Source organism: Engraulis encrasicolus, chromosome 4, assembly GCF_034702125.1.
Source record: "Engraulis encrasicolus isolate BLACKSEA-1 chromosome 4, IST_EnEncr_1.0, whole genome shotgun sequence".
NCBI classification, from domain to species: domain Eukaryota; kingdom Metazoa; phylum Chordata; class Actinopteri; order Clupeiformes; family Engraulidae; genus Engraulis; species Engraulis encrasicolus.
Window position 1 is genome coordinate 38946519 of NC_085860.1, and position 12500 is coordinate 38959018.

The 12500-nt window shown below is 44.6% G+C and overlaps 1 protein-coding gene across 1 annotated transcript in view; it reads right to left on the minus strand.

The window, feature by feature from the left end:
- Positions 1–12500, minus strand: part of ca12 (carbonic anhydrase XII) — a 33447-nt gene that overhangs the window by 15132 nt on the left and 5815 nt on the right. The window contains exon 3 of the mRNA XM_063196174.1: positions 2341–2520. Within this exon, the coding sequence (XP_063052244.1) occupies positions 2341–2520 (180 nt within the window). The remainder of the gene's footprint in view (positions 1–2340; positions 2521–12500) is intronic.

A 12500-nucleotide genomic window follows, 5' to 3' on the forward strand; every position in this document is an offset into this window, starting at 1 on the left:
GAAGAAAGATCCTCCTGTCATTTTCTTCATGTTGACCCGGGAATTAAGAGATATGACGGGGCCCAGTTTAAACGATTGCGGTTTTTAGGAGAGGGGCACTACTCTGTCACCCTCAAACTCTAGATTGGCCTTTAATTTGGAATTCATCAAAAATGTACAATGTCTTTTTTCCTCTTATGGGAATTCTTTTTAATGCCATGGTTATGATTGTGATAATCTATACAGTATATCTTACGGTTCAAAAAGGAGGATTTCAAAGGGATTGCGCATCAGACCTTGGATCATGAACTCCAGAATTACAGGGCGAACCTGAAATAGTCTGTCGGTTGGTAATGTCGTGCTCAAAGAACCTTAGCGGATCTCGGAGCGGTTTTATTGTCTGCCGTGGGGATGAGACAAACCATCAAAGAGTAAGTCTCAGTCGCTCTCTGTGTGGCTGCAGAGATTTCCTGTCATGTTTAAAAGTGAGACATACAGTAGATTCTCTGAAGGCAACTACTGCAATACGTCTTCAAGAAATACAGGGATTAAAATGAGAAACCGCAGGATGATGTGTCAGTTTGAAGAAAACTAAAAATAACTTCTCCCTCTCCCTCTCTCTTTCTATCTCACACATACACAAACACACACAGGTGCCCTCTGGCTGTCATGCCAACCGGCCTGGCTCTTTAGTGTATAGGCCAAAGCCCTAGTTTGTAACCCCAAAAGATCTGGGTTTGAGTCCTGGCAAGTCAAACCCGATACACGATTGTCAAAGCATGTATGCTGATGATGATGTACATGTCTTACTATGGATTACGAGAGTAAACAAATTATTCCATTGCTATGTAAAATTTGAAAATGAAGACTATGTTTATTGTAGTATGTCCCATACCATACCAACCTTACTGCTACTAATGTGACAGGAACAGGGTTATTGTCGGTAGAGGCTGCCAAAGCATGTGTGATGCTGCTGTTGTTGCTGCTGCTGATGATATAGATTATACAACTGATTTGAAAATGAAGATTATGTATACTATCTTATTTAGCTATTGTGACAAGAACAGTGGGGCTAATGTTGGTAGAGGTTGCCAAAGCATATACGATGACGATGTAGATGTTGATAATGATGATGTAGAGTGTTGTCGTACTATGGCCAGCTAACCATAGTGCTACTGATGTGACACTGGGGCGTGAATGGTGATGGGAAGTCATGGGTAAGCGGTTAGGGCATCAGACTTGTAGCCCAAAGGTTGCAGGTTCGATTCCCAACCTGACAGGTCGGGTAATTAACCAGTGCTCTCCCCCAGCCTCCTCCATGACTGAGCTACCCTGACCATGGTACCGTACTGCGCCCGGAGTGTCACTTGAGGCTGCGCTCTTACACAGGACAGGTGAGGCATATACTGTATACAGTTTTGTTGTGTGCAGTGTCTGCTGTGGAGCGCTGTGTCACAATGCCAATGGGAGTTTTAACGACGGGGTCTTGGCCATAGCAACCTGCAGTTTAGAATTAGTAACGGCACTTCGCCAGAAAGTTAGAAAAGAAGCAACTTAGACGCCCGCACGCCCGCATGACATCATAGGTGTCCTGCTCTCGGGGAATGAAGGACACTGGCTCAGTCAATCAGAAGACGTATCGTCTGCTCATCGGGTGACAAATTGTTGTATGTCCCATACCATACTAACCTTACTGCTACTAATGTGACCGGAACAGGGTTAATGTCGGTAGAGGCTGCCAAAGCATGTGTGATGCTGATGCTACTCCTGTTGCTGCTGCTGATGATGATATAGTAGATGTAGATGTGTCATACACAGTGCAAAAATGAATCCATTGTTATATAACTGATTTGAAAAGGAAGACTATGTATACTATGTTATTTACCATACTGCTCCTATTGTGACAAGAACAGTGGGGCTAATGTTGGTAGAGGTTGCCAAAGCATATACGATGATGATGTCGATGTTGATAATGATGATATAGAGATATGACGTATTATGGACAGCTAACCAGAGTGCTACTGATGTGACACTGGGGCATGAATGATGATGGGGAGTCATGGGTAAGCGGTTAGGGCATCAGACTTGTAGCCCAAAGGTTGCAGGTTCGATTTCCGACCTGACAGGTCGGTGGGGCCAGTAATTAACCAGTGCTCTCCCCCAGCCTCCTCCATGACTGAGCTACCCTGATCATGGTACCGTACTGCTCCCAGAGTGTCATTTGAGGCTGCACTCTTACACAGGACAGGTGAGGCATATACTGTATACAGTTTTGTTGTGTGCAGCGTGTGCTGTGGAGTGCTGTGTCACAATGCCAATGGGAGTTTCCCAGGTGGGCTTTCACTACTATGGCCAACTTACCAGAGTGCCCGTTGTTGCTGAGGGTGAGCTGCTCGTGCATGGAGAGGTTGTAGTTGATGAGCTGCACCGGTGGCAGGCTGGGCTCGTATCTCAGCAGAGGCGTCTGGAAGTCGATGGGTGACTGGAACGTGCCTCCGCAGAAGGGGTAGTGCTTGGCCCAGTGGTGCTCTCCATCTGGCCCTGCACAACAAGTCAAGTCAAAGTCAGTAGTACTTAATTGTCAAAAAGCTATGTAACATGCTTAACACAGAAGATTGAAATTGCGTTTGACCAGCCTCCAATGTGCAGACTAATATAAATCAGACAATGACAATAACATGTACGCACCCACACAATCACCTGCCTTTTTTGACAGGTCAGTGGAGGACAGGAAATCAGTGGGAGAGAGAAACAGGGAAGGATTGGCAAATGACCTAGGCTGGAATCGAACCCGGGTCGCTGGTGTAATAACCTAGTGCCCTACCGTTAAGCCACGTCAGGGCCTTCGACTGTTCTTCCTAAATAAAGACATACATAAGCCCCCAAATGATGTAACTCCCCCATCATCCATTGGGTCAGTAGCCCAGATGTCGTGACCACAGTTATTTCGATATTCTACTCCATCCAAGCTGTGGTGCAAGCCCGCTTCTCAGCTCTATATCTCAAAATGACTATGGGCGGAACTTTAGCACAATCAATCATATCCCTCATTCAGATAACGTATTGTGATTTAACCTCAAAAGCTTGCTCACCCACATCCTTGCATTACAGCCAAGTCAACTGTGCATTGAGTTCCCACAATTTGGAGAGCCCCGAATCTTATGTAGCACCTTTTACAGTTGTGCTCATATGTTTACATACCCCAGCAGAATAAACGCTTTCTTCGCGATTTCTCACAAAATATGAAGGATTACACAAAACCTTTTATTTCACTCATTGCTAGTGACTAGCTTAAGATATTTATTAGCAATATTCTGTGTTTACTCTTTCAAAAGCATGATCACAACCCAAACTACCCAAATGACCCTGTTCAAAAGTTTACATACCCTAGTTTCTAATGCTGAATATGGCCCTGTTTAACATCAGGGACCGCTCTAAATTGTTTGCGGTAGTTGTGGATAAGGCTCTTAATGTTCTCAGATGACAAAACAGCACATTCTTCCTGGCAGAATGGTTGTTTCCTATAATATTTTTGGGTGTCTTGCTGGAACCTCACATTTGAGGTTTCCCCTGAATGGCTCAATGATGTTGAGATCAGGAGAGTGAGACGGTCGCTCAAAAACTTCATTTTATTCTTTCTGAAGCTAGTGACGGGTTGATTTGGCTTTCTGTGTTGAAATATTGTCATGTTGGCATGTCCAAACAATGGACCATGTGCAGTTTCAAGGCTGATGTGTGTCAAGTTTCCTCCAGTATTTTTCACAGGGCAATGTATTCATCATTCTGCGAGTATGGATCAAAAGTATAATGCATTTGTAACTCAAATGTCCCCATGAAATCAGTGGTCCATGACCATGTTTCACAGAAGGGTATGGTGTAACTTTCATCATAGGCTCCATTGACTGTTCTCCAAATGGTACTGTTAATAGTGGCCTAAAAAAGTTCCATATTGATCTCATTTTTCCAAATGACTTTGTCACAGGCATTTTGATGCTTCTCACTGTGCTATTTGGTGTATCATATGCAAAATAACATGTTTGCATTTTTGTGGTAATGGCTTTCTCCTGGCAACCCCCAACAGCCCATCTTTCCTCAAGTGCCTCTTTCCTGTACAGTTTAAAACATTTTTTCATGTTGTCCTATATTTCACCTGAAGTTATTTTTTGGTTGTCCTATGCCTCCTGAACAATTTCCCTTGCAATGATCATTGCAATGCAATGATTCCCTTGCCCATTGGCTTGATTCCAACCAAACTCCTCATATTGCATTTCTGAATTGAAATTCCAACGGTGCCAACATGACAATATTTCGACACAGAAAGCCAAATCAACCCGTCATTAGCTTCAGAAAGAATAAAATGAAGGTTTTTGAGCGACCATCTCACTCTCCTGATCTCAACATCATTGAGCCACTCAGGGGAAACCTCAAATGTGAGGTTCCAGCAAGACACCCAAATATATTATAGGAAACAACCAGGAAGAATGTGCTGTTTTGTCATCTGAGAACATTAAGAGCCTTATCCACAACTACCACAAACAATTTAGAGCGGTCCCTGATGTTAATCAGGGCCATATTCAGCATCAGAAACTAGGGTATGTAAACTTTTGAACAGGGTCATTTGGGTAGTTTGGGTTGTGATCATGCTTTTGAAAGAGTAAACACAGAATATTGCCAGTCACTAGCCATGAGTGAAAAAAAAGGTTTTGTGTAATCCTTCATATTTTGTGAGAAATAACCGAGAAAGCGTTTATTCTGCTGGGGTATGTAAACATATGAGCACAACTGTATGTAACCCCAAGGTCACTTTAAAAATGGAGATGAGGCGGGACGATTTTGGTCCATAGGTCACCATGGAATCCATGGAAGAGTGGCCGGTGTATGGATGCATGTAAGCGTCCTGCTGTGATGACATGTACATGTAAGCATTCTATGTGGTGGTGTGTAAGGGCCGCCGCACATCGATTCCGACAGCACTGTGGAGCACTTTCACTTCCGACACAATTCCGACCCCCGCACACAATTTCACCACAGCAGAGAATGGACAGTCAACGGGCGGCTCAGACAAAATAGAACTCATCTCGCTAGTCGATGTCCGTGGACATCGGCGCCAGTGTGCAGGGTTCTATTGAAAACAATGGAATCGAACTTTTGCGGAGCAGTGCTCTGCACTTTGTTGGAGTTGGTGTGCGGAGGCCCTTAGCCTTCTATACAGCTTTGAATAAGACTTGTATGTGACTTCTCACTGTTTGGCATTGTTGTGTCTGCATCAAAAATACACAGGGGAGTATGTGACGCCATGAACGCAACCAATCACCGCCCTCGCCCATTGCCCTTTGCCTGAATATGTAATTACGATTTCACGGAGGTGCACGTCAGGCGACAGTAGTGGAGACCGCATGCTGCTGTGCAGGCAATACGAAGGCCTGAAGCAAAGTCATAAATCAGACTTTAAGGTTCGTTCACACTGGGGCATTTGTGTTCTCTGCCAGGCGCTGAAATTAACATTGTTTTCCCACTATATGTAACAATTTGCCTGGTTAACACCAGACCTAATCACAAGTGAGATTAGGTCTGGGGAGTTGCCTATTGTAAATTCTGTATGGGGCCGGAATACTTGGCTATTATGACACACTGCCCTGCTCTCTGATTGGGCAGAGAATCTGTTAAGGTCGGAATGCTTGGCTTGTGTAGAACTAAAGGCAGTATGGGAGTTCCCAGGCTATGTAACAATGGGTCTGGCAAGTGTTTGGAGAGCACTGACAAGCCTAGCTGCTTTGCCTGCCCTTGTCTTGTCTTGTGAGACTTGTAAAACAATGTTGAGCTTTCAGAACATCTTTTTTCCTTCTTTTTTTTACAGAATTGCTTAGCTACATCAAGTCATGGGCAGGCAACTGGCATTTAAACATAAATTGTAAAAGATAAGTTGAGGGACTAGGAGGTAAAATGCATGTAAATCAGTTAACCCATTTTAACCTGATGCTGCATATACGCTGTTTGACCTTTGCCGCCTGGAGCGAAATATAGGCTGCATTCAGGCTCTAGAGATGTTAGTTTAAAAAAAATAAAATTAAATTGTGGGTATGTTAGAGCTGAATGAACACATTCTAATACAATATGTGGATCCTAGATTTTAAAAGCACCTTATTTCATGTTTTTATGTGCTTCGGAGATATTTAGGTTTTAATAGGCAGAGGGCACCTTTTCTCAAAAAGGTCGCAGGCATTCAACAGGTGTTTTTTGCAGGTGCCTTAGGCTAAAATGGGTTAAGCAGTCAAATCCTGACTCCCTGGTTCCATCAGGATCCACCATCACTCTCGAAGAATGACTGTAAATTTCAACCAGGAAATTCGCTTTTCGGTCAAAATCCTTCAAATCAATTGAACAGTGCTGTGTCAATGGAATGTACACAGTCACTGCTGTCAACCAACATGTTTTGTCTTGAACACAACTCTCAAGTCAGACCCCGCACCTCTGAACTCGCTCTGAACCTCTGGTTATGTTGTGATGTTGCGATGTTGTGACCCTGCCTGCATAGCCTACATGATCCAGATTTACCCTCCAGTAAAGACAGACTTTGAAATGGCTTTGAACTGTTCTTAATTGCTCTGTTATAGGGCTGGCCAGGAGCATGCTCAAAGACACACCCGCCAATCACGAGCTGCAGTTTACTAGCGCTCTCTGCGGCTAAAGGGGGAAAGAGGGAAGGGCCTCCATAGGCCTAACAGAGACTTGTATCTACTGTGGGTGGGATTAGGGAGCATGTACACACACATACACAACATACAGAATGTACACATACATACAGTACATATACACACACGTAATGTATACTCAGTGGTGAGAGTTTGAGGCAGAATGTGTGGTTAAAGATGGAAGATGCTGCCTATTTAGCGGTCTTGCCTGCAGGCCCCTGGAGTGTGAAGGACCGCCTGTTGTTTGTGGAGACACCATGCCAGAGGGGAAACACGCAGGGCCCTTGCTAAATTAGAAGGCTTTGCGCTTTGGATGTGTGGAACCAAAAAAAAGAAAACACCAGCCCTGGTATGCACAGTGACCTATTTTTTTGATTGCGAGTTTCTTTCCGCACTCTGTGAGGTGGTCTCCCGCCAAAGGGTGCGAGCCTCCTTCTGCCCGACCAATCAGATAAGACGGAATGTTGGAACAGAATACACACAGTATGTGACGAGACACTTGTCAACTCTAACAGGCCTCAATGGGCCAACTGCTGCTGCTGCTGCTGTTGCAGAGGTCGCCATGGCAGCACTTGAGTGACAGGCCGGCTTGATGTAAAAAGGCATCAAGACAAGGACAAGCTGATTTTTCCCACGTCCAAACAACCCGTCTGTGCATCAAAAGACTCCTACAGATCTCTCTCGAGTTGCAGGCGTTTTCACACATCCATGGGGCTCTCGTCAGGACTTCCTGCTTGAATCTGCTGATCTCTTCTGTGATTGGCCGCTGTAGGTGGGAGCCACAGGGATGGATGTGAATGGGCCTCTCTGAGCTCCAGTGGGGCCACGGGCGGTTGGCTTGCATGGTTCCACCGCGTCCTACTGCATCTATGAATCGCTTGATTGTTTCAGTTGAGTACGTACAGTCAACACATAGAGACTGCACACTAAGGAGGTAACTCCTTCCCAAAATTGAAACAAGTATCTTTCTTGCTATCTTTTAAAGGTGCTCTTGGTAGGATTAAAAGTTTAATTTACCACTGTCCCGAATCATCCGATGCTTATTTGAGTCATTTGTAAGTGAACGATGACTCGCACGGCCACTTCCATGGTCCGCTGTCAGAAAAACCCAAATGTAACCCTTGACAGAGAAACTCGGTCGAGTGTTGTGGGAAACACTTCTCATACGAAAAATCGCTTTACCTACCGTATTCAGATTTGTATCAACTGCTGGCATTCCGTGATGAAAAACATTCTCACAGTGAGTTTATTTAAACAGCATTTTTTCGTGACTGTGTAGATTTTGAGACAGGCATGCCACGGGCACTACGCAAACGACGTCATCCTACATTGTGCCCCTTTAGCACAATAACGAGCATACAGGGGGCTGACACTACTGTCTGTCAACCGTGTTATGTGGTTTGCCTCTCTACACATGCACAAACAAATAATCCAAGGACTGATTTCAGTTGCATGGTATCATTTTAGAACTGTGTGAAAATGGCTGTCAGGTCTGTAGTTTACCAGGATGAGAGTATATAATTACATTGGATGACAGATGACATGAAAAAACAAAACATGAAACTGCTCAAAAAGATGTGGCTTCTCCACTGCAGTTAAATGAGCAGTCAGGAACTAACAGAAATGTCAGTTCTGTCTACTCACTAATGATCAACCGTTGATTAACCTGACAGCCTACGTACATTGTACATTTGATGTTAAGACAATCAACAATTCCCAAGTTACAGTGTGTTAGAGATTCTATGACATTGCAGAAATATTGTAACAAACAATGAAACAATATGCTGGCCCCCATTCTACTCTGTGCTCTGAGAGTGTTTTGTATTCGAAACAAGTATAGAGTGCATAAAACATGTGAGGGTGTGCACAATAGGCCTGTCTTCTTCTATTTAGCGCAGAGTTTAGCTGTTGTGTGTGTTTGTGTGTGTGTGCACACGAGTATGTGTGTGTGCATGCGTGTGACGTGTATGGTTGCATACATATGTATGTGTGTGCATGCAAACATACAGTATGTACATCAGCATCACAGCTGAGAGCAAATTCCAAACCCCTCTTACAGGATGTAAAAGGCTGGCTGTAGGGTTTGCCAAAGTTACGACCCGATCCCACTAAAAGCATACATCACACCACATGTAGGAAACTATGTGCTGCTATGTGGAAGGGTGTGTGTCCCCTAGAAGGATCACAACAAGCTACTCGCTGTAGTGTGACATGAAGGCAGAGTACAGAACAGCAACAGCCACTTTCTCAAATAGCAGCCTTCCAAAAATGTTTCTGCGGAGTCAGAAAAAGAAAGTGTGAGGCATAAGACAGAGCGCCAAGCCAGTGTGTGTCACTGCTCAAAGACATTAACTGACACAACAACTCCTTTTCTCGCCTCTAATCGGGAGGGAAGCTGGGTATGAAGTTGAACCTGAATCTAATCTAATGAAGACAAATTGCAGTGAGCATTTAAAAAATATTTATGTATTATTGCGTAATTCTTCACACTCCTCTTCGTCCAATTTTAATTAGCCTCTCCGTGCAGTGATGCCTTAGTCTTAAGTCTTAGGGCTCCATCGCTGGGTATGAGCATAAGTGTGGCTACGTGTATAACTGCTGTCTCCCTATCATAAAGTCGTGACAGGATATTTTTTGTTCTTCTCTGATTCTGGGAGGTAAACGGCTAAAAGTTGTCCAGCTGTTGGGCCAATACTTTGACGTGGACGTGCAAGTATTGCTCTGTGCCTAAAACTTTGCATGCAACTGCGTGCAACCGACGGTACATTTTCCACCATCGTTTGACTGTACCGCAAACTCCATGTGGAAGTTTGGAAGATCGCCCTGGACGCTTTTGTCAATATTGCACTGCATGCACACGTCTGTGACTGGCGCTCTACCACACGCAAAATTGACATAAAATTCATATGCCAACTTGTTCATGCACGAAGAGTGCACACGCACGAAGAGTGCACACGCACATGTATCCCTGCAGGAAGCATGTCTCCAGCCTTTGACGTCATGAAAATATGTCAGCACTATGGCCTGGATGAAACAAACTTGAGTGTGAATATCTTCATCAAACTTGTTTGGTTGCGTGTGTATAACGGCAGGCTGTTGTTGACCCTTCTGATTCTGGGGAGTAAAACCCCGAAAGCAGTAGGAATCAGCTGCTGGGCAAGATGCTTTGACGTCATGAAAAATATGTCAGCAAAATGGCCCGGACAAAAAAAAAGAGTGAGAACTTCTTCATCAAACACATTTCAGCCTCATTCCATGTGATTGGATCAAAGAGCTTCCAGCTCCAGAGAGAGAGGTTGTGATTTGACAAAGCAGATAAGTTTTATGGAAAAAACAGAACTGACTTTGGAGCCTGAAGACATTTCACCACAAATTGAAAAAGGTTGCAGCCTTTTCACTGCCATCACCTGAAAGAATGGTCATCATCACAGACATACAGTATGACCTCATGGATAGAGACACTAGGTTATCTAAGTGAACTCCTTGCCTTTCGTTCGCTTCATAAACCACTCTGCCATTTGGAAAAGAGCAAATGACATTTGAGGGGTTGTGTTTGTCCACGAGGTTGAGAGAGGTCGACTGTATCACAAAACATTGACTTCTACCCCAAAGCAACCCCTAAAAACCCTGGGCCGTGTACAAACAGACGTGGCGTGGCTTGACTCTAGTCAATTCGGCGAAAGACAAAATGCCATGGGGAACCTCGGGGTCGAAGGTCACTTCCTCTTCCTGGTCTGATGAGACAGAAGATGATGCGGATGGCACACAGTGAAGTTATTTTCAGGGCAAGTAGAGTACTGCATGCCAGTGCTTGTCCACTTGCTTCTTTCAAGGATATACACATCTCTATCCATGTAATTTGGTAACACACTACTTGACGCTGGCGTCATACGTATGACACAGCAGTCGTAACGCAGTCATGTACGTGTCATAAACATTGTGTCAATGTCGAACATTGTTTGACTGTTGCCATTAAAGGGGCTCCAGGTAGGATTAAAAGTTTAATTAATCACTGTCCCGAGTCAGCCGATGGTTATTTTAATCATTAGTAAGTGAACGATGACCCTCGCGACCACTTCCACGGTCCGCTGTCAGAACACCCTGAATGCAACTTTTTGACAGAACACTTTTCATACAAAAAAATCGCTTTACATACCGTATTTAGATTTCTGTCAACTGCTGGCATTCCGTGATGAAAAACATTCGCACAGCAAGTTTATTTGAACCTCATTTTTTCATTACGGTTTAGATTTTGAGATAGGCATGCCACGAGCACCGCGCAAACAACGTCATCCTACCTTGTGCTCCTTTAAGCGACATATGGTTACGGTAAAGAAAAAAATGTCAACTTTTCATGACCATTAAACGTTTACGACATTGACATCATGTTTATGACTCCTCCATGACTGTGTCATGACACTGTTGACACTGTCATGTCATGCATGTGACGGCGGCGTCAAGATAAGTGTTATAGTGTGATAAGTGTTCGCCAACATACAGTGTACTTGTGCTGTCACATTAATACTAGTAGGCCTGTGTAATACTCTATTTGACTAAATAGGGTAAATCAGGAGTGGGCAAACTCAGGCCCGGGGGCCACATGCGGCCCGTTGAGCCATTTCATCTGGCCCACAGAGCCTTTTAAATCCAAAGTATCTTACTCACACTTAAAATTCTTTAAAAAGCAAAGGGTGTCGCAGGTGTGAGATTAATCAAGGTCACATCTAAATATTGCAATGTGCAGAATTAAAATAGCCACCAAATTACGTCAGTGTACATTAAAGTATTTCTCATTACTGGCAAAGGCATGTTGCCTGCCACATCTGGCCCTGCAATCCATATTCTACACCCAATGTGGCCCTCAGGCCAAAATAATTGCCCAGCCCTGGGGTAAATTGTTCATCGATTTTACAAAAAAAGTCTTGTCTGTCATAGACACCTGTCATGGGTTTCTTGATGAGGTCCTCTCATGAGTGATCATTCCACCTGTTGTCTGCTAACACCCACATACTTAGCAACATCCTTTAACAACACAAGCTACAAGATGTTTGTATTTCAGCTCTTCAGCCACTCGTTTGACAATGTCCTTGTGCGTGATAACCCATTCACATAAGGGAGGAGCCCCACTGTGCTTACAGTAATACCCATCATGTCAACAGCTCGTATTTGTCTTAAAACTTAAGACTTAAACCGAGTGCTGAGAGGGTAAACACACATGAACCCACCCACACCCGCACCCACAAACACACACACCAACACACACACACCAACACACACTCCAACACACCCTCCAGTCAGCATCCAAGTAAACATGATGCCCCTTCCTAATGCTGGGATCTTGGCTGGACAGGACAGGGGGTTGCTTTCTCTGGGGAAAATGCCCACCCAAGGATGCCGACCGGGGGGGCAAAGGGGTCACTTGTCCCGGAGCCCAGGCAGAGAGCTGGCCCAGAATTAGGGTCATCATTACATTGCATGTGATGGGTGAGGGGGCCCTTCACGTGACTTTGTCCAGGGCCCAGCCAAAGCTGTTGGCGGCCCTGTGCCCACCAGCCAGGGGTCTGTCACTCACAAACCCGTAACTCACAAATCACAAGTGACCCTCATATGACGCACCCACACACACACACACACACACACACACACACACACACACACACACACACACACACACACACACACACACACACACACACACACAGTTCATGGCTAGGGGCTGTTTGCGCTTGATGTCCATGTCATTTGGTGCCAAATGGTGCGAATGGCTGCACTGGTGAGGAGTATTGGCAACGCCAGGGATGTGATGTGGTAAAATGAGGGACCTACTGT